The 22,971-nt window shown below is 34.0% G+C and overlaps 6 protein-coding genes across 13 annotated transcripts in view; 4 read left to right on the forward strand and 2 right to left on the reverse strand.

Annotated features, from left to right (window-relative positions):
* Nucleotides 1-388: 388 nt before the first annotated feature.
* On the reverse strand, nt 389-1,201 carry LOC108976782 (cyclin-dependent kinases regulatory subunit). Its single transcript, XM_018946091.1, has 2 exons — nt 998-1,201; nt 389-908 (listed from the first exon to the last, which is right to left on the reverse strand). The coding sequence occupies exons 1-2, from the start codon at nt 1,054-1,056 to the stop codon at nt 617-619; spliced, it is 351 nt and encodes a 116-aa protein (XP_018801636.1). The 5' UTR covers nt 1,057-1,201; the 3' UTR covers nt 389-616.
* Nucleotides 1,202-2,189: 988 nt separating this feature from the next.
* Nucleotides 2,190-6,727, forward strand: LOC108976780. 7 transcript variants are annotated; one of them, XM_018946086.1, is made up of 3 exons: nt 2,190-2,459; nt 4,274-4,974; nt 6,217-6,727. In XM_018946086.1, the coding sequence occupies exons 2-3, from the start codon at nt 4,758-4,760 to the stop codon at nt 6,408-6,410; spliced, it is 411 nt and encodes a 136-aa protein (XP_018801631.1). In that variant the 5' UTR covers nt 2,190-2,459; nt 4,274-4,757; the 3' UTR covers nt 6,411-6,727. The 7 variants fall into 7 exon arrangements, with proteins under 7 accessions (XP_018801631.1, XP_018801635.1, XP_018801633.1 ...); XM_018946090.1 differs by having other exon boundaries at nt 2,270-2,343; XM_018946088.1 differs by lacking the exon at nt 2,190-2,459 and adding an exon at nt 2,865-2,904.
* Nucleotides 6,728-8,257: 1,530 nt separating this feature from the next.
* On the forward strand, nt 8,258-10,701 carry LOC108976779 (transmembrane protein 216). The gene is made up of 2 exons (XM_018946083.1): nt 8,258-8,852; nt 10,341-10,701. Exons 1-2 carry the CDS (start codon nt 8,594-8,596, stop codon nt 10,532-10,534), a joined length of 453 nt encoding a protein of 150 aa, XP_018801628.1. The 5' UTR covers nt 8,258-8,593; the 3' UTR covers nt 10,535-10,701.
* A 3,015-nt stretch (nt 10,702-13,716) lies between these two features.
* Nucleotides 13,717-15,253, forward strand: LOC108976721. The gene is made up of 2 exons (XM_018945984.1): nt 13,717-13,906; nt 13,965-15,253. Exons 1-2 carry the CDS (start codon nt 13,879-13,881, stop codon nt 15,068-15,070), a joined length of 1,134 nt encoding a protein of 377 aa, XP_018801529.1. The 5' UTR covers nt 13,717-13,878; the 3' UTR covers nt 15,071-15,253.
* Nucleotides 15,254-15,515: 262 nt separating this feature from the next.
* LOC108976807 (DNA polymerase alpha catalytic subunit) lies at nt 15,516-22,115 on the forward strand. Its single transcript, XM_018946165.1, has 9 exons — nt 15,516-15,615; nt 15,673-15,867; nt 15,941-17,028; nt 17,087-17,272; nt 17,353-18,202; nt 18,263-19,231; nt 20,552-21,110; nt 21,196-21,668; nt 21,750-22,115. The coding sequence occupies exons 1-9, from the start codon at nt 15,600-15,602 to the stop codon at nt 21,953-21,955; spliced, it is 4,542 nt and encodes a 1,513-aa protein (XP_018801710.1). The 5' UTR covers nt 15,516-15,599; the 3' UTR covers nt 21,956-22,115.
* A 116-nt stretch (nt 22,116-22,231) lies between these two features.
* The window catches only part of LOC108976732, a 5,343-nt gene continuing 4,603 nt past the window's right edge, over nt 22,232-22,971 (reverse strand). For both annotated transcript variants that reach the window (XM_018945995.1, XM_018945994.1), the window contains exon 3: nt 22,232-22,811. In XM_018945995.1, the coding sequence (XP_018801540.1) occupies nt 22,237-22,811 (575 nt within the window). In that variant the 3' untranslated portion in view covers nt 22,232-22,236. The remainder of the gene's footprint in view (nt 22,812-22,971) is intronic.

The following is a 22,971-nucleotide window of genomic DNA, read 5'->3' on the forward strand; positions in this document are numbered from 1 at the left end:
AATTAAATAAATAAAAACTCTTTAAAATTATCCCATAAGACAAGTGTTGAAAGCATATAACAGTTATAACATTTTCTTTTCGTTTCAGGCTTAGGAAAACTTCTCAGACAGATGGCGCTACTATAAGGAAAGATGAAATCAAAACTCAGAAAGTAAAAAATATCTAATAAAAATTAAAATTATCTAAATAAAGGATTAGAAATCCCACGTACTAATACTTTCGATATAATAATAAAAAACTTGAATTTTTGTTATGTTTTATATAAAAAATCTTTAATTCCATCGCAGTAATAAAACCTTAACGCTAAAGTTTTTTTTTTTTTTGTTTTTTCCATATTAAATATGTTTACTTGAATATTTCTCTTTTGGGTTCAACAAAGTCAATATATAGTCTATTCACAGATCGATGTGTTATACATATTTATTAAATTAAATATAATTCTTTGATTTCTAACGCTGAGTAGTTCATGCATTTCCAATGGATTGTTCCATTTTTTCGAAAAACAATTGAAATTAAAAATAAAATAAAAATGTATTATAAAAATCTTAAAGATCTTATTGTTTTCAACGAGGTGTCTTGTTTTGTGTAGCATTTCCACTTTATGTAGAAACATTATTATCCATGTACTGATACATTGTTGTTAGCGTTCATCTGTTTTTGTTGTGCTGAAGGTTGTTCTTTGTTTGTAGTGTTTGTGGCAACAGAATTATTGGTGTTGATATTCGTCCCAGTTTCTGGAATATCAGTTCGTGGCCGTCGGAAGAGTATCACATGTGGTTCAGGCGCGTGAATCATGTAGTGCACCCAGCCTGGACTCTGCTGCACACCTAAATTTCGCCATTCAGTTTCACTCATTAAATGAGACTTTGGTACCAGCTTCGTTAAGTCCGGCGGAAGAATAACGTGCCTAAAGTATTATTATATTTACTTCAATTCACTCAATTGTCGAAAGGTAAAACTCCACAAAATAACCAGATCAAAGCAATTCAAACAAACCTGTATTCATAAATGGCATCGAAGTACTTTTCCGAGTACTGTATTTGATCTGCAGGCATTTTAATTATTAAATATCCCCTAATACTGTACACAACTCAAATATACTGTAATTACTTTACACAAAAATTTAAATATTTTCCAAATTATAAATTGCGTCCTTTGTTTTCACCCAAAATGTTTAGATATGTCCACTTGTCAATGCTTCTTCTTATACGAGAAAAAGGCACGATGATACAAAACAGAGATGCTAAAACTGTAGATGAATTCATATATATAAATAAATATATGCGTAAGTAAGTCATATAACTAAAAAATTAAGCTTATTATTGCTTAAATTAACATTGCTTACTTAGATTAAATACAGTATTCAATCTAATATATTAATTGGTTATTCCGAAAAAAATATAAAAGTCAAATCGTAACTTAACGCTTGCACAAGTCTTAACACCCACACCTTACAGGTAAATAGATATTACAAAATACTAATGGTTTTTGGAGAAGAGTACAAATACAATTGGACTTTTGAACGAATATGCTGCGAACCATTAATGTGTTTTCAATACTCCATCCCACTAATGATCAGCTCTGTGTCGCGGATAGTTGCTGTAAATTATCAGGATTAGAAGAACTAAAAGTAAATAAACAATATCTTTCAAATGCAAATTACGTTTATTTTGAACTTTCTAGGTATTTTTAAAAGGTATTTTTTAATCATATAAAATTTTAATTAAAATATTAGCTTGTACCAGTTTCTGTATTTTACTTCTCTGTCATCAGTGCCTCGGTGTTCAATAAATGGAAATTGAGAAACGGAAACGGATTTCAAATTAATTTCCTCTTAGAAATATTTTTTTTTTATCTTTAACTTTGTCTTGCATACTTACGGATGCCTCTTTTTAAAATAGCAATGTTTTTCGATGTTATAATGCAATAGGCATCTTTGACTAATTATTGCAAATATTTTACCTTTTCGTACATTCTTATAATATGCTGTATGTATGTTTTTTGCCTGCAACGTTGAAATGTGTATTTATAAAATATTACTTAATTTATAGTAGGATAGAAACCCAAAAATACCCAAGAAAAATACGAAATAAACCTAAAACAAAACTATGATAAATCGTCGGTAAGCGTTAAACACCGAAAAGGAAATATAATGGAAAAAATTCAAAGAGCGAGAAACATTCAGGCATGGAATAATAACACAACCACCGTTTATAATGAACTACCAACGATATACAATTGCACTTCCGACTACAACGAGTATTCGTTCTCGCCTGAATACGTAAGGAGTAAATAGTGAAAGCAAACAAGCGAGTTGTGGGTTGATGGTGAGAGTTGTCCAGGTAGAAGCGATGATGGGACGGGAGATAAATGTTATAGTTCTGTCATCCAACGACAAATATATTTTACATTTTCATTCAGTGCAAAGAATACCGCTTTTCTTAAACAAATATACTGTGTACATACCAATGTGTTTTAAGAGTATACAATTATACTTACTTATATATAATATATTTCATTATACTTACGAGTAGAGGTATGCCTTTGGATGGAAATATTGGCTTAAGTAAAAAGGCAGCAAGGCAGGCAGGCTGTCAAAGTAGAACATACACAGGCGAGCGCGTACAAGGCACGGAGAAATAGTGTACGCGCAGCAGGAAAAATTAACACAAGCGAATGAAAATACAAATACTGTACATATAATCAAAGCAAAATATTCGCAATTTTGCAATAAATATTAATCGAGAATAAGATATCTACTCTGCGAATCAAAGACAAATCAATGAATTATTTGACATAGTTATTTTTTATGTATTCCATTTCAATTGAATTTGTAAAAAAGTGGAACAGTGTACAAAAATAGATAAAACTCGTGTTCATAATATTGAAAATTTAGTGAACTAGTAAGTGAAAATATGTGTGTCATAAAGACAAATGAGATAATATTTAAATCCGAAATGTGAAATCTTAAATATAAGTGAGAACATTAACATTGATGTATATGCATATAGTAATGTAGTATTGTATATGTAAATAGTCTATAGGGAATCATTAATTCAAGTTATGCAAAATTATAACATGTGAGCTTACTAATAATTGCATACATATGTAATGTACATAACTAATTGCAAATTACAAAATGCATTCCCAAGTACCTGACAGTGCACAAATGAGCTAGTGTTGAGCTAATGGATAACGTGACACAGATGAAAAAAGCTGAAAGAAACAATCTTCTCTAGTGCTACATTTAATCATCTCCGTTGAGACCGAACTCGTTGTATAGTTTCTTCTACTTTATTTTCATCGTCTACGCTAGAAGCATATTCTTCTTTTCCTTGAATACTTTAGGCTATTTCATCTGTCATAATTTTCTTTTTTTATGTGTTTTTGTTTTGTTTTTCGTGCAGAATTTTTCTAATATAATGGCAAAATTGAAAGGTAATAAGCGACTAATATAATAAATTGTAACATTGTCTTAAAATTAGAATATAAATAAAAGCAACTTAAAAAGTAAAAATTACCGTATGTACATACTTTAACAGAATCAAGAAAGAAAACAGTTATAAAAAATAAAAAATAGCTATGCATTCGTTACTAGAAATTGAGGGCGTTGTATCTATAGTTAATAAAATCACTTGAAAACAAAATATACGAAAAATAACTTAAACATACGGATTACTAAAAATGAGAAAAATGCAATAACGGCAGCACCAACATGGAAACCACAGTAATAAAATGAAAACGAGCTGTAAAGAAATCGTTAACAATAAACGAATTAAACATTGTCGTTTATTCAATGTGCATACACCTATGACCGCCTTTTAATCCATTTCCTATCATTTAACAATTTGCACCAAATAAATTAAAACTACCGTTTTTTTCTAATAAGCTATAAAGCATTAAAAGTAATACAACGATCCTTGATAACAGGTAGGAAGATACACCGAGTAAATTATCGCCAGCTAATAAAGTGCTCCAATACCAAAATGGCATAAGGTCGAGTTAAAGCAATTCCAAAGTAATTATTTGTATCACATTAACATCATAAATTCAGTTCGTGCTTATTTACCGTTTGAGTGTGTTTTCGATTTACATACATATATGTAGGTCAACTAAAAATCGGTGTTTTTTGCGGTAAAATATGGCTATAACGCGTAAAAAAAACCAAAGCAGGAATTATACATTATAAATATTTATATGTCCTATATAACATACGAATAAATAATAACAGTTTCTAGTTAACACAGGATTTTAATGTTTTTATAACCTTAGGTAATGCAACACACAGTATGTTTCATGTACAAGGCCTTGTCTAAAAACATGCCTACACTGTATTATTAGAAGCAACATAAACTTACATAGCAGTTATAGTGAGTGAGTGTGAATGCTCAGAATGTATAGAGCTGAACAAGTTACTTACAAGCAACAGAGCCCGAACAACAAATGGTCCAACAATCAATAGCCGACCAAACGGTTCATATCTTATCAAAGCCAAAATACATCAACCAACATTAGCTGTGTCAGCAGCCAGCCGCCAGCCGCCAACTAAGCCATCTATACCATTGCCGTCAGCCCGCCGCCAAAAAAAAAAAATAATAATAATCACATAAATACACAACAAGAGAGGTTAGAGAGGACACATTAACTAGTTAAGTTTGCAAAACGCTTTAGCCAATCAACCTTATCAGGCAAACAACTAACCCGCCCAGGAAACAACACAATTCGGTTCCAAACGCGGTGACGTATTCCTATTAAAATGAATGCCAGTCTCATTTACGAAATCCTCATGTATTTGAATTCGTTTTACTTTGGAATGTACGCCATATTTGAGATTGGTGTCGGTGTACTGAAGGCAATCGGATTGAATTATACTGCGCAAGATTTGACGCGAGAAGGGTGCATATTACTCGGATTGTGCATTGTGGAAACAATACGAATTGTATTAGGTCGGAAGAGCAGTTTAAGCGATCGAGGTATGTACTAAAAATGTTTGCCACTTGTTTTTCATATCTATTAAATTTTCAGCACTACGTGTACATATGTATATGTATTTATTACATGTATGTATGTATGTGTGATATGCATTGTTTATATGCCCACACTGTAAACAAAACGTAGCTCGAAACTTTGAACCCTGCAGGAAAATTTTAACTGACTTTTTAGGTTAAAAGCATATACCATTTTCTAACAGAAATCGCTACAAATTACGCAATATCATACCTTTAAGCGCGGTAGTGGCATTCAAAGGCATCTCAGCAGTAGCTAAAACCTCAAGACATTTTATAAGTTTGAAGAGTAGTATGACATGCATATTGTACATATATCTATACTGTGCTGAGAATGTAATTTTCGTAAAATATCGTATATACATGGATATAGATGATGATTTTAAATCTAAGTTTTGTCGTTCAAAAGTTTAAAATTTCCTTTAGGACAAAAGGTTTATAAATATTGATATATGTGACCCTGGAAAGGGGGCTTAGGTGTCAAGAAATCAATTTTCACTTTTTAGTTGATTCGGATGGAAGATGAGATGCTTTTTTTAACAGCTGTTTCTCAGAAAACTAGTTTTCGCACGTTAGCTCCCTTTTCGTAGACCAGGTCACATACATAAATATTGGCAGTAATTTGCTTATGGGTTATGAATTTCAATTATGACAGCACGCAATAAATTTTAATAGTTATGTCCTTATTTTATATGCATATTGTAATCAAAAGTTTTATTAAAAATATTTTTCACATAATTTTTTATTAGATTAGCTCGCTATTAAGTATTACATGCGTAAAATGTAAAAGAAAAATTGCAGTTTAACTAGAACATATAATACCTCTAGCGGAAAAATGGCAAAAAGTGTAGCATAAATATAAAAAAAATAAGTTGAAGTTTGATGAGAAATACGAAAAGACTTTTTCGAATACCCAATATATTAGGCTGGGCTTTGAGCAAACAAGAAATTTCTTAATCCGGCGGTTATTATAAAATCGAAGTTGTATTTAAATACAATTTTTTAACATACACGTACATACATTCAAAATCCAATTGAAACGAAGTGACTGAAAACAATAGTAAATTCTAAGTGCTTATACGTATCACCCTAATGTGCATAGTTTATAAAAATATTTAATAATATATATATTTAAACACATATAGTATAAACAAACGAATGTCGCTAATATAAATTTTTAATAAATTTATTTTTGATTTCTACTTGTAGGCTGGCAAGCAACAGCATCCGTAATATTAACACTGCCCAGTCTTGCTCTTGTTATCTATTTATGTCTTTTTCAAACCTATGTTCTCAAACTCGAATTGATTCTGAGTGCCTTAATGATAGCCCTCCAAGGTGCTGAACTAGTGTATGCCTGTGTCTTCATTTGCACCATGTTTGGCGACGTTTCGTATACCTAGCAGTCGATAAGAATTTACATTAAACTTGTAACGACGAACTTGGAACAATTTCATGTATGTTTCGATGCATGAACAAGCAATGTTAATAATTCAATATAATGTTACTAATACAAGAGTAAGGGCGAATACGTACAACAGCCCGTTTTTGCTACAAAATCGAAAACACATAAAGAACGAAAGTGAAAATACTGTCAACTTTTAGCGAAAAGCTCACAACGTTAATCTTCATGGCCGGAATTCCAAGTATAAGCAGAAGAAGTGTTGCATTTCACCAAACGAAAATAATACACCATTCAAGCAGTGAAGCCAACTCAACAGCCAGACTGTAGTGCAACTACGACAAACGCCATACATATGTACATATGCTCTTTAAACCTAGTTGATGCGTTTAATACTATATATAAAAGATGACCCGAATCTAAGCCTATGATATATATGTAAACCAATATTTTGAGATCAATTTGAATATTTTCTACGTCGAAGCTACTTAGACTGTTTGGACGAGAGTTATGTATATTATGTACTTTGTACTTTCAGGTAAGTCTTCACTGCATTTTAGCGCACTTCTGCAATCGAATTAATATAAATTTGGTTTAGTTTTGTAATTTTAGTTTAAGCACTAAATTTGCGTTTCAGCTTAGAGCACTTTTTTGTACTAGCCCAGACGAAATCGATGCGCCTGATTACCGAACGCGACATGTCACGAAACCCAAAACACACAAACTGAATTGTATGGATAGTATTCAATAGCTAGTTTGGCGCTAACTTGTGCAGATTTTAAGATTCTATATGCACTACTAAATTTGCCTCAGATATATTAAAAATAGCAATCACCGCCATAGCTAGCCGCCAGCAGAAAAAAAAAAAAGCATACGAGAAAACCTCTACATTAAACAAAAGCAAAAGAACTGCCTCGTAGGAAGGTAATGAACGCATAAGTCTGTGAGTGTGAGGTGTAATAATTATCTTAATTAGGTGCATAAGCAACAGATGCGATCGGCTGCAACTGTGCCTTTTAGTAGCGAGAAATTGCAATAAACTAAAGATTTTATGACTCCACGCATGTTTAGATATATATGCATGCTTGTAAGCATATAAATACGTACAGACTTTTATATATGGATTTATATATGTAAATAATGATGTTTGTAATATTCCAGGGGCTTAATGAATCTATAAACACAACAATCAAAAATTAAAAATACGAGCTAAACCAACAAATTAATAAATTATACATATAATTCTTAAAGCAATTCCTGAAAATCAAATTTGCAACTTCTTTCATTAATTTGAAATTACAATTTCTTAAATATAGATTACACGAAGCAAGCACTTAGATGTAGCTAAGAAAAAAAGAATATTAATGAAAATATTTTAATAATTTTTAAATATATGTAATTTCGCGCATTGCATTGCGAAAAGCTCGGATTCTAAGTTTGCTGCCACATTTGAAACTTGTATGACTTTCGGTTATTTGAAAAAACAAAAGTCAACCGTTGCTTTCTAATTCTTTCTCGATTTCTCGGTTTCCATGCTCTGTCGAAATTACTCACTAGGAGAGTAGTTTTGAGCATTGAAATTCACGAGACCGTAGGATAAATGAACGTCCTTGATGACGTTCCCTACGGAACGATGCCAAATTCCCAAATGCAAGTACACTTACAACAATGATTGCCAACAAGCAATGGTAATAATCGAGTGCCTCTTGCATGTACTATATGTAGATATGCATCTTGTACACATATTTATTGTGAATTGTTATAGAGCGACATTTTCATCGCCGGGCCGATACTGATACAATGCGCGAATATATAGCCAAAGGTACCATCAATTGCACCGCCAACAATCTGTGCAACGCAAACATACCGTGGTCAGTCTATAAATACGCGCCGAGACATATAGTGCTATAAGTACGCGGTACGGGCGTGAAGCTACTCTGAACACACATTTTGATTACCCAGAAGCAATAGTTTTGCATTATTTGTCACAACCGCCAGCACACGTTGTTTAGTTACAGTGCTATTTTTTTTGTTGTGAAATTTAAAATTAAGTTTAAATCCTTTAAGAAAATATGGCGAAAATGAAAACAAGCTCAAATCCACAAACTGTTCGCTCTTAGTGTTTACGTAGTATATAGAAACCAGCGTAGTTAAGAAGAACGATTGATGTAAAAGTGTAGCGAAATGCCACCGCCAAAGAAGCCACCGATTCATGTGCCAAAGAAAGCCAATCCTAGTCTTGGCTACGAAGTGCTAATCTATTTGAATTCCTTCTACTTTGGCATGTTCGCCTGCTGTGAACTGAGTATGGGTCTGCTGAAGGCCATCAATCTATCATATCCGAATAACGTTTTGGCACGAGATTCGGCTGTTGTGATTGGTTTCTGCATTTTAGAGACGATACGCATCATACTCGGACGCAAGGGCTCTTTAGCTGATAAAAGTATGGGAATTATTTTATAAAACTCTAAAAATTACTATATATAAGCAATACTCTGTTTTCTAAAAGTTAAATTAGTCTAGTTAATTATTTTTCATCGGTCTGTATGGTTGTAGTCGGGATTGCCTCAATTATCGATTTAATGGACTGCTTCAATTCAGTCGGATTTTTCAGTTTTATTTTATACATGTCTGTCTAGACATAGCCAGGAGAAATTGGAGGCCAGCGGATAGTGAAGTTTCGTTGGAGCTACGCAATAACCGGTCTGACCTGGTGTGCATTTGTTTCATCTAACACCAAATGCGATACGTTTTCGGAGCAGTTCTGAACAAAAAAAAAATCATTCAACATCACTCCATATACGGCATTTATTGTCATATAAATCAAAATAGGCTTCATAAGTCAAATTATCAAATTATTTTGTTCTTCGGTCATTTCAATAATAATTTGCGTGAAGAGCCAAGTAAGTTTAGAAATTTCTGTCTGTATATACGCGAACTAGCCCCTCAGTTCGGAGATATCACTCTGAAATGTTGCAGACACCTCTTTCTCTCCACGAAGCTGATTTTCATTTAATTATTTCAAAAATTTTCATTTAATTATTAATATTCAACGAACAATATGAAATTTTCTGTGTGTATTCTAAAATATCTGTACATTAAGAAAATAAAATAAAATAAATTTAAAAACTGTATATAACCCCTTAAGGGGTTACATGAGTTTCACAGTTTCAAAAAATCGAAATTTTTCTTTGTCTTATTAAATTCTATAACATCTCTAGAATGTTGTCCTAAATTTTCAAATTGATACGACTAATAGTTTCGGAGATACAACCTTGAAAACGTGGACGCTCGAGGGCAGGTATAGGCTGGGGGCGCAGTAGGTAAAACTTTAAACGCGTCTTTCTCAAAACTATGTTTTCAAAGTCGATTGTCAAGCTTTCTGGCGAACTACTTAACCGATCTTGATGAAATTTTACACAGGTCTTCGAGATATCATTTACAAGGTCTTGAATGAAGGATTTTTTTAATTACAACTATTTAAAAAAAAATTCCCAGAAATTTTAATCGAAATTTGCATTTTTTTTATAAAAACGTCTGCCAAAAATCCAATTTTTTTTTTTCCTTCATCCAATACCTAGTTTATAGTCTTTACTAAAACACGTATTTTTTATTTTTATTTGGATGATCCTGAAAGAAGTTCTGCTGACAACGCGTATGCACCTCTTTCCCGAGGGACTGCCGGAAATGGCGTCGTAATTACTGCCATTTTGCTTTTTTTTTTTTTTTAAAATTTTACAAACTGTTTATTAAATATGAAACTTTTAAATAAAAAGCAAATCATTAAAATATTTCATTTTTTATATGTAAAAAAAATTATTGAAAAAAGGCCCTTTTTTGCCCAAGAAAACCCATGTAACCCCTTAATTCTTAAATATGCACTACAAATTTTGTTATTGTAATATGTTTATACATTTTCTTCTATTTACAGGCTGTCCAGTTATTTTATCTGTTTTTCTAACAATCCCATGCTTTTTCGGTGTCTCCTACATATTGCTTCTACAAGAATACAAACTACGTCTGGAATACGTACTCTGTACTTTACAAATCGGATTATATCTGACCGAAGTTTGGTATGCAATACTTTCATTTTTTTCATTATGTCGTCCAGTAACTTTCGAATAAGATCGATGATAAAGATGAACTTTTAAACTATTAATGTAACAAAAGCAGACAATTAAGAAAACAAAATGTGTAAATTGTGAAGAATTTTCAGTGGTATTCAAGAACTTGTAACATTAAATTAATAAAACAAAACACAAATCATAGCAATAAAATATTTGAGAAACAAATTGTGAATATACGATTAAAACACACAAAATGCTAAATTATGTATTATTGAAAATAAAGGAATATAAGAAATGTGTATGTATAAGTACAAACACATTAAGCGCGAAAAATATGATGGATATACATTTATAAAAAAAAATATATATATAATTTTCAGACTTTTGAATACAACTTTTTATAATACATGCATACAAGTGTAAAAAAACTGTTACGTTTGTAAGTGAACAACAACAAAAAATATCGTAGTAGAAGTACTCTCGTTCAGCGTCAGTATAAAAATATGGCTAAAAAATTTTTTTTCGTGGGAATTTTTTTTTCGTGGAAATCATTGGTTTAGAAGGCTGGAGTTGGTTAAAACAGCAATAAATATGCACTAAAACCGTTATAAGTCGTTAAAAAACTAACAAGCTGCATGACAAAAGAACGCAATGGCGCCAACAAACAAGCTGGGCAGTCTCAGCATAAATATTATAAAAACTAAAAGAATTTCGAACTCATTCTAAAGCATTAATATATATATGTATATACATATTTATTTGCTTGCAACCACAATGTATGTAACTGCATAATCATATAAAGCATGTTCTCATTAAATCTTTGTAAATGTCTTAAGGATAAGCGAAGATAAATAAGCTAGCTTGTTAAGGACTAGGCAAATACTCAAAACCACACAGAGACGAAATTTGTAAGTAGTTATGTTACCATAAAAGTCTTTAGATAAATAAATACATATGTACATATAAACATACAAACATACAAAAATGTACAAATGTATATTTATTTACATACAAAAAATATTTAAAGCGCTAGTTTTATATCTCCAAAACACACGCGCAAAATATTTCAGAATTAAAACATTAGGGTGTGCACTTTTCGATTGCGATGTGTAAGTACATGCATACAATTGTACCTAAACTCGAAAGTATGTAAAATAAGTCTTTAAATAAGTTTTATAAATTGAGCGTATGTTAACTTTAAAATTTTTTATTTGACTTATTTTAATTATTGGAAAATAGCGCGCGAAAATACTGTTAAGGCTCACGATTTAAACCCGACTCATATATATACATATATAATTGTATGTGTATGTAATATGTACAAATTATATTTTCACTTCCAATACACACATGTGCATTCATAAAATTTCTGAAAACTGAACTAAAAAAGCTTTACCTGCGGGCAGCACATTTCGTAGCATCTACTGCAATAACGCCTGTCCACACATGCATATGTACATATATTTTTACTTACATACATTTTTATACATATATTTATACACACAAAAGTCCCGAATTGCGAATTTCGAATTTTTATAAATCTCAATAGGTATAAACTAAACAAGTTAAAATAGAAACGTCAAATTTACATAAATAAGCTGGTGAGTATACGCCAAACCAAATTGAATATGCATAATTTATATATTGTATTTTCTAAAAACAAAAGGAAAAACAAAAAAAAAATAAGTCTTAAACATCATGTTTACTATAAGTTCGAAGTCTTGTTCCCCCGTTAGAACGGTTCTTACGGTTGACAACTCTTGTGCCAATATTGTTGATTGAAGTGTTTTTTTGACAGCGCTAGTAACTACCACACGTGACTTATTTAAATATGGTTATATACAAATTTTTAAAGCTAATAAATCAAGCAGTTAAGAAATGTGATTGAAAACATTGGTTACTATGTGAAGTGTTATTGATTTATAAATACTTTTCATGTTCACTAATATTGTTTTTACCTAAAATAAAATGGCGCAACAAATATTATATATATAAAATTATATATATAAAATAAACAATAACCAAAAAGTGTCTATGAAAAATATATATTGAAAAACATGAAAATTTAAAAAAACTAGAATGCAAGCGTACTTTTTTTTTTTAATTATAATATTTGTGTATGTACAAAATATTTATTTTACATTTTTAAATTGGACAAAACGAACATATGTATGTATGCACTTACACGTACTTTGTTGCTGTGCATGCGAATTTATTCTGAAATGAAAAAAATATTTCATTAATGAAAGAAAAACTAAAATAAAAAATAATACTTTTATTAGCGTTAAGTGGCGTATTTACTTTAAGGTGAAGAAAGTAAGCCATGAAACGGTAAACACAAATCTTAATGATAACATAAATTTAAGATCTAACTCAGCAGTGTAAATTTTAATGAAACTGATAAAGCTATAAACAATAAAAAAAACTCCAAAATTCAATATGCATTGGCATACAATTTTTAGATAAAATTATTAATAAAAATTTAATGAAATTATATATATGGTCAAACTAGTGAATTTTAATGATTTATATACCGATGTTTATATTTTTGTTATATTGTAATGAACCTCAATGTAATGTAAACATACATATTATACATACATACATACTAACATAAAATTGTAGATTATAATTGCTAATTCATGCAAAGAAACCGAACAATTTGAAATTACAGTAAGAAGCACACACACACTCAGACACACAGACGGAAAATATATGAAATTCGAAAACGGCGTCTGTGCACCAGGTACTTACATACATATTTACATTATTTATGTATATACATATGTAGGCGTAAAAGAACAATGCATTACGTATATAATGCACATACACGTAAATACAGCCTATTTTTATTCAATTATACATATTTATGTATGAGTGCATATATTATATAACGGAGTGGTGAGTTGAAATAAAATTAAGAACTGGGAACACCCTTTACAAATTCAAATGGCAACTGCAGCATTTTTATTTCAATAATTGGCTTAGTTTTAGCTATGACTAAAAAAACAAGTAAGTATTTACTTTTTATTTTTATTTATTTTGTTTAACAAATATTTAATCATAATGTCACTAGACGCCTGAAAATTTTTAATTAAAATGACTAAAACATTTAAGATCTTAAATTTCTCGGAAACATCACTTGTTATTGCTTTTATGGCAAATAACATTTCGAACAACTATTATTTGAAGCTACTATCAATTTGTTGTTTTTTTTTTAAACAATGTATTGGAATTGTTTTCAAATACTCCACAATTTCCGCATTTCACTTAATTTTTTATTTAAACTTCAGCAAATCTAAATTATGAACAGTCAGCATTTTTGTTAACATTTTCCAAATTCAAAAAAAAAAAAAAAACAAGAAATAAAACTAATCCAGCTTACTTAAAGTATCGCACATCATGTACACAAAAACTAGTGAGACCAATGGTAACAATCTTACAATATTTATGCAAAAACAATTATAGCAGCTGTTCTAACTTTTTAGCGGAAGAAAAGAGTGATAGCAGTCATGCCTCTCATTTGAAAAACAAAGCGAATTCGTCTAATGGCCCACAGAAGTCAAACTGGTTACCTTCAACGGAGAAAGAAACTTACCGTACAGTTGTGGTAAACTATCGATATGCCAAAATAGATAACAACTATCCGCGTAAAACCGGCGCAATATCAAAGAAAAAACATTGGAATCGTATGATTGCCGCTTTGAGCGCCAAACCGAATAGCGATGAAGAGGAAGCAGAGGATGATGATGTACCAAATTTGCGCAAACTTTATGATTGCTCCAAAGAGGAATTACGTACGTCCCACACTGTGAATACGCCGCAACCTTCATGCGAGTACTTTTCTAGTATATTACACGAACCACCGAAGGAAGCCGTCAAGTTGGAAGTATATTGTTTGCCAGTAGAACAAGAAGCAATAGTGGAGGAACGGCAAGTAAATACAATTGAGCAAAATGAAACCAAATCAGAAACTATAAAAGATGGTACTTACAACTATGATGTAACAAAATCACAGGAGAACTCAGATGAATGTGTTGAGGAAAGCACTGATAACTCTTTTGAAACAACACAAATGGCAAGAAATTATCCGTCATTTTCAGATTTTGTATTTTTGGCTGATCATGAAATTGGCGAAACACCAGACTTCGATGCGGATTATTGTTGCGCCATGACTAAGGATAAAATAGATGGCACACAGCAGACTTGCATCATCAAAAACACGACAAAAGCAACACAGGAACCTGAACGGAATAGTGAACAATTGCAAACGATTAAGAAGTCTAGTAAACATTCTAGTTCGCTCAATGCACAAAACTGCGAAAATTGTTTAGAGCTTACGATAGCAGAAATACCAAAAGGAACTGGCAAGCCAAAGTCTACACAAAATCAAGGTGGCTTCCGTCAGCGTCAACAGGAACTACACCGATATCGCGTTGCAGTGGAGCAAAAACGGTTAGAATTACTAGAAGTAAAATTACAACGGGAACGTGATGAGATGTTGCGTGAACAAATACTCTTTGAAAAGGAGATTGAATTCAAAACAACACAAATAAGACAGCTTAACGACGATAAGATCGTTGACATATTGTAAGGTTAGTTGCAATGCATCACTGCGAACCGGAAAAGTGCGACCAGAACAGAAAATAAAGATTGTAAGCAAAAAAGTTTGTCAACTTTAAATACAGTTTGTAAATATCATTAACAAAAAGTAAAAATGTCAAATTAAACCAAATTACTATTGTTAAAATATTTTTTAAATAAATAACACATACAAAATTACACATACAAAATCTCTTTTTTTAATGCTTTTTAAATAAATTATTAAAATTGTTACAAATATTAGTTACTACCTATTTTTGCTTAATATTATTCAATGTGTCACAATTTAATTTCCTGTTTAATTGTTTACTACTTATCTACACTTTACTGCCGAATTAGCCACCCCAAGCGAGTTAAATACATCTCTGTGTTAGCAGCGCCCTTTGTTTTGTTTTTCCCGCCATTAGTTTTAAAGTTGTCATATTTGCTGCATTTTTTGTATGCTCAGCTAATTGTATATTATTTTTTATTGGATTGACTTACTAAATTTGTACAAATTTTATAAACCATCGCTGAGCAAAATGGCCGATTCTCCAAGTAATAATAGTAATAATTAAAAAACAAAAAGGTGTGTTAATAATTATTATCTACCAGGTGAACCTAGAGCAAAACGACAACGCGTGGACAAAGCAGGTCGATTCGCTGCATTGGAACGGTTGAAACAATTAAAAGGCAATAAGCACAAATACGAAGTTGAAGAGGAAGTGGATGATGTATATGAAGTAGTTGATGAGCGCGAGTATGCCAAACGTGCAAGGGAAAAATACGGGAATGATTGGATTGAGGAAGGTAAGCGTAATGCAATTGGAAACTCGATGATAGCGTTCAACTGTAAAGTAATTATTAAAAAACTTGTATATAGATGGAACGGGATATGCTGAAGACGGCCGCGATTTTTTCGAAGATGAGGATGGCTATTCTGAAGATGAAGTTGCAGACAAAAAAGATAAAAGCAAGAAAAACAGCCGCAAGCGTCTACGAGACTCTCATAAACCAGTGAAGGGGAAGGGTTCGATACGTAATCTCTTCAGTAATGCAGTACCCAAGAAGACTCAAATGACATCATTGGCGGAAGATAATATACTAGCAGATATTTTAGGTGAATTGCACGACAAACCCAAAAGTTCTACATCAAAAGTTGCTCAAGAGACTTCAGAGACAGCGCCAGCACCAAAAAAACACATAGCACCAGCACGAATTTTAAGCAAATCAACCAGAAAGTCTGACGCCACACTTGCTAACGATTACATGAATAATTTTATAAATAATATAAAAATGGCAGAAACAGCAAAAGGTGCTGACAAAACTAGTGACGACGAATTATTGGACAGTATTCTCAAACCGAAACCTACAGTGCCTAATAAAAAGATTTTGGAGAAATCAAAAGAGATTCCTGAAAAGACAGACATAGCAAAGCAGGTGAAAGGGCTGGCGCCCGTTAAAGAAACTGTTGCACTTCCAGCCAAAAAGGCGGTAACAAATTTGTCTGAAAAGCCAATCGAAAAGTCAAATGTTGCCATCGAAACACCGTTAAGTGGAAATGACTTCCCAGATGATGATATAGACTTTAGTAGTTTGCAAGACAACAATGCTCAATTTGAGAAAGTTACGGAGAACGCAAGCGACATAAGTGAAGTTTCGCCAAAGAAAATTATACAATCAAAAGTAGCGCCTGTGAAAGATGCTGACGACTTACAAAACTTATTGAGCAACTGGGAGCAAATATGTCAAATGGACAATTTTGAGGAGGAAAACACAAATAGTGAAAATGATTCGGCATCGAACACATGTAAAGAGGATACAATAAAATTCTGGTATTGGGAAGCTTGGGAAGACCGCAATAAATGTCCCGGCGAAGTTTTTATGTTCGGTCGCTCATCAGAAAACAAATCAATTTGTGTGCGAGTTGGAAAGATAGATCGCGTACTGTACCTTTTACCAAGAAAATATGTGAGTTATGAGATTATAAAATATTTAACGTTTTTGTATTGATTGATTTTTATTGTAGTTACTCGATCCAATTACTAAGGAACCAACAGACAAACTTGTTCAATTAAGCGATTTATATAAGGAATTCGATGAGGAAATTTCTGTAGAACTAAAATTAGATGGATTTAGATCTCGGAAGGTTACCAAAAACTTTGGCAATCATTCTATTGGCATTGATGTGCCACAAGTTTGTGACTATATGGAGGTAATTACTGAATATATATATATATTATTATGATCGCAAACTGTATAATTAATTAATTTTTTTTTTTTTTTGCTTTACAGATACATTACGACGGCAAAAAGCCGCCACCAAATTTAAAGAAAAAATATAATTCAATTGCCCATATTTTCGGTGCCAACACAACGGCACTGGAGCGTTTTCTGCTCGACCGAAAAATTAAAGGCCCTTGTTGGCTAACACTGAATCAATTCTCAGTAAATCCCGCGCCAATAAGCTGGTGCAACTCTGATGTTACCGTTAACGATCCAAAGTCTATCATACTCACGGAAGAACCCAAGCCCGCACCACCACCACCACTTACACTACTCACATTAAACGTACGGACGGCACTTAATCCCAAAACACTTAAAAATGAAATCTGCATGATTTCCATGCTGGTACACAATCGCTTCCACATCGATCGACGCGCGCCACAACCTGCTTTCAATAGAAGTATGTGCGGTATTACGCGCCCGATAATGGCTGCTTGGCCATTCGATCTCAAAGCTAAGTTAGCAAAATTCAAAGCTATAAACGTCGTGAAGCATGACAATGAGCGAGCACTACTGATGTGGTTCCTTGCAATGTATCAACAAGTAGATGCCGATTTAATAGTCACATTCGATGCCATTGATTGCCAGTTGGATGTGATTACCGATCGCATTTCAGCACTCAAAGTGCCACAATGGTCTCGTTTAGGCCGCGTACGCTTGTCTGCACACGGCAGTGGTCGAAAGTGGCTCGATTTCTTCGCAGGTCGTATGGTTTGCGATGTTAAAAGAACAGCTTCTGAAGAGAAAATTAAAGCGCGTTCTTATGATCTGCAGACTTTGTGTCAGGCCGTATTGGAAATTAAAGAGAACGAACGAATGGATGTCAACGATGAAGACTTGCTACAGTTATTCGAAACAGGTGAGCCTACAAGTCATACCATAGATAACTTCAACACTTTTCAGATACGTTCTCTTCCAGGCGATGGCGTATTGAAATTAATAACACTAACTATGCAGGACGCTTCCTATATACTTCGCATGATGTATAAACTAGATCTTTTGCCGCTAGCTTTGCAAATAACCAATATTTGTGGCAACACCATGACGCGAACACTACAACATGGCCGCTCCGAGCGTATTGAATTCTTACTGCTACACGCCTTTACCGAGAAAAACTATATAGTACCTGATAAGAAAAAGCGTGAATGGAGCGAAAACAATACGACTATTATTGATGGTGAAGGCAACGAGACAACAGCGCCGACAGCAAGCAGTGGACGTAAAAAAGCTGCCTACTCAGGCGGCATGGTGTTAGATCCTATAGCTGGCCTCTATGATAAATACATACTACTTATGGATTTCAATTCGCTTTATCCCAGCATTATTCAAGAGTATAACATATGTTTCACCACTGTACAACAACCGTACAACAGCGATGATTTGCCACAATTGCCTGATTCAACTGTAGAACTAGGTATATTGCCTCAACAATTGCGACGTCTGGTGCAGTCGCGTCGCGAAGTAAAAAAATTAATGGCGAAAACGGATGTTGCGCCCGAATTGCTCAAACAGTACGACATACGTCAGTGGGCGCTGAAAATCACTGCCAATGCTATGTACGGTTGTCTGGGTGCAGGTCACTCGCGTTTTGCCGCACAGCATTTAGCGGCGCTGGTAACGCACAAGGGCCGTGAGATTCTTATGAACACAAAGAGTTTGGTACAGAAGATGAGCTACGAGGTGGTATATGGCGATACAGATTCAATAATGGTGAATACGAATATATTGGACTATGATCAGGTCTTCACGATTGGCAATAGTATCAAGCAGAGTGTGAATAAAATGTACAGGCAAGTGGAATTAGGCATCGATGGCGTTTTCAGTTGTTTGCTGCTGTTAAAAAAGAAGAAATACGCTGCTATGATTGTGGAGAAAGACCCAAAAACTGGTGAGTTAAAGAATTAAAGGTATTTGAAAAGACTCGCAACACAAAAGCATGTTGAAGAAGCTGCAGATGGTGGCCAGAACACTGCTCATCATGCGATAAGAGGATTACTGTTGTTGTTGTTATTATTATTGTTGTATCCGCAGAAAACATTCCTGGGGCCCTATTCTGTGTCTGGATTCGTAAATGTATTCTATTCGAAATTCGGATCTACTTCATAATTATGCGAAAGTTGTGTACCACCCTGTGCCAGATTAATACGTACAATTTTCGTTTTTGCTTTCTACAGCTCAAAAGTGAATGAATATTTTATTCGAAAATTGGAGTAAATTCGTGTAAATTTTTTTCGAATCGAGTTACAGAATAAGCCCCCTGAAGTAATTTCGAGAAATGTTGCCTAGTTGACAGTCCTCGCCCGGTAACTTCGGCCAGAATGGATTCCTCTTTTTATCTACTGTCAAACACTTCCGGTTAAAAAACACAAAGCCTTCTATCCAATTGGTTTCTGCTGTGAAATTTTCTCAGAAATCATCCTTATAGTCGTCTGCTTAAAGCCGAGCCACCCCCTAAAAGTAACAAAAGAAACGTTGTTGGCAACATAAAAGGCAAGGTATGTGCAGGGGTGTTTTCGTAGAAACAATACGCCGAACAGACTTCGGACGCAACTAACTTCAGACATTCACTTACCGCTATTCACAGTGGAGCTATAACCATCTTCACCGACTCCCTCTAAGTGACTACAACGAGCTCGAGAGTGACCCTTGTGCGTCTTCGTTCTGTAGCAAAATAAATTACTACTTATCCAGAATCGACCCCAACATTCAAATATATGTCCAGTATGTAACGAGTTCCCGCATTACTAACTACCTCTTTACATGCCCAATGAATCCAACTCATCGACCACCGATTAGCGCGGCTTCGTTCTGGACATTGTAGCAGGTTAAACTTCTACTTATGCAGAATAGACAACGACATAACCAATGTATGTCTTGCATGCAACGAGTCTCCGCATGACACTGACCACCTCTTTGCATGCCCTGCCAACCCTATCCATCTGACATCCTTTTTCCTTTGGTCCGACCACGTCGACGTCGACGACAACACAGATAACCCTTACCAACCTAATGGGGATTGAGACACCGTTAAAACAACAACAACTACCGCACTCCTTATGGCCCGACCACGGCGAAACAGCAACTTTTCTGGTTATCCCGTTATATGACGTAAAGACAATCAACTTGAATCTTACCACACAACGCTACAACAATAACAATATGTAGCTTTTTCAATACTCCTTATTTATATAACGAATTTTTCCCGCAGGTGCATTGAAAAAGGTACAAGAGCAGAAAGGTCTAGACATTGTACGCCGCGATTGGTCACAACTCGCCATAATGGTCGGCCGAATCGTACTTGATGAAATACTTTCCGAAAAACAACTCGATGAAAAATTAGATGCCGTGCATTCACATCTTGAGAAGATACGTGACCAAGTGGAAACTGATGCCGTACCATTACCAATGTATATCATAACGAAACAGCTGTCCAAAGCACCCACGGAATTCAACAATGCCATCTCACAACCGCATGTGCAAGTGGCATTGCGCATGAATAGCACGCGCAATCGGCGCTACAAGAAAGGTGACATGGTGGACTATGTGATATGCCAGGATGGCACAAACAATCCAGCGACACAGCGCGGTTACCACTTAGACGAGGTGAAGTCGAGCGAAACGCTGAAATTGGACAAGCAATATTATCTGGCGCATCAGATACATCCGGTGGTCACGCGTATGGTGGATGTTTTGGAGGGCACAGACGCCAGTCGTGTTGCCGAATCGCTGGGCTTAGATCCGAGCAAATTCAGAGCGGCTGCGCAGAGGTAGTACTAACTACCATATTTATGCATTAATTATATAAAATTATACGTCGTTTTTTATTCTATTTTTTTTTAATTTTATTTTTAGGGCACATCAAGAGCGTGTCGAGGATACCACAGGCGAATCATTAGTGAAGACTACTTTGCAAAAATATCGCGAATGTGACAAATTCAAATTCATTTGCATTGCCTGCAAATCCGAAAATATAGTGGCAACCGCTTTTCGGCCGAATGCCACTAATTCCCACGACGCTGTACTGCAGAAATGTGTTAACACGGATTGTAGCACTGCGCCATATCAATACATTGTAGCCATACGCAATCGGCTGTTACTTAGTCTACGTTCGTACATTAAGCGTTTCTATCAGAATTGGCTAGTTTGCGACGATCCGTCATGCAATCAAAATACACGCTTTTATACGCATGTGACAGCGGGAAATCGACCCATATGCCCGTTTTGTAAGGCCGGTTCGTTAGTGCGTCAATATTCGGAGCGAAATTTATATCAGCAGTTGAGCTATTTTCAGTACATGTTCGATTTGAGCAAATACCAGCATAAACGTAAGCATTCACGCATTTATTGTAGAAAATAATCTGTAAAAAAAATTTATCTAACAAAACTTAACTTTATTAACCCTATAGATGTGCCGCTCACACCTGAAACAGAGGCTGCTTACCAAATGCTCTTCGATACTGTAAATCAGCAACTAGAGAAATCCGCATTTTGCACCATATCATTGGGGAAATTATTTAGTCATTTTAAGCCACTTGAGCAGAGTGATGAAATTTCGCATAAAAAAATTGAACTTCCACAACTGGAAATGCAAGTGGCCACTAGCCTGGAGTGATAATAAAAATTTTTGCGAACTTATCACTTTGAGTGTATCTATAGTAAGACGTTTTTAGTTTATTTATAAGTGTAATTATATAAATATTTATAAAAACAAAGAATTATTATACTCCCCAATATTTGCTTTGTAAAGTAAAGAACGAAAACACTTTCTTAAATATCGTATTTATTTCGTTAAAACTAATTTGTATTTATACTGCTTAAGTACGTTATTATATTATATATATAAATGTAATAACAATAATTACAATAACAAATATGCAGTAGGCTTACAAGACATCAATTTAAAAATTTGTTTGTTGGAAATGTTCGAAACGATTCATTGAATATGTCCGTAAATGCAGTGCTTACCAGCTCATTAATGAGTGGCTTAATAACGGGAAAGCCAATGGGCCACATGCTATTTATAACACCATCAGCAAAATTATCCAGTCGCTCGCGTCCCTCTGCCAATGCGTTGGCGACATGCATTTTCAAGCCACCAATACGATCGATCTCCACATGTACCTTCAGTAGCGTGCCGGGTGCGCCCAATCTACGCACGCTGGTTGTTTGGCTGTAATCGTACAGTGTCATATTCCAGAAGCCACTTCGTTTGATGGGTGTACCCAGTATTTTACCCGAAAACTCATACCAGCCGTCCAAACTCTTTTCCGGAAAATACTGCGCATAGATGATACGTTTATTTGCATAGTCCGTGCGATATTTGGTTACCTCCGATTGCGACCAACCATATTCAGAAATATTGCGCAATATTAATTTGAAACCGCCGAAGCTGTTTTGATCGCCACGGCGCAACTCCACGAAGGGAGAACGATGTGGATCGAAAGGTTTAATGTTATAAGCAGGAACACCTGCAGATAGATAGGGTATGTGAATAGGTATTTACATACATATACTAAACATAATATATTATTATTATGTAGTAGCTGTTTTAATGTTTTTGCTTTTAGATTGTTAAAAAAGTTAACAAAAACATATGTTTTATGATTTTAATTTTAATTATTATATATT

This window comes from Bactrocera latifrons, unplaced genomic scaffold (assembly GCF_001853355.1).
Source record: "Bactrocera latifrons isolate USDA-ARS-PBARC rearing strain unplaced genomic scaffold, ASM185335v1 scaffold_8, whole genome shotgun sequence".
Classification (NCBI taxonomy): Eukaryota; Metazoa; Arthropoda; class Insecta; order Diptera; family Tephritidae; genus Bactrocera; species Bactrocera latifrons.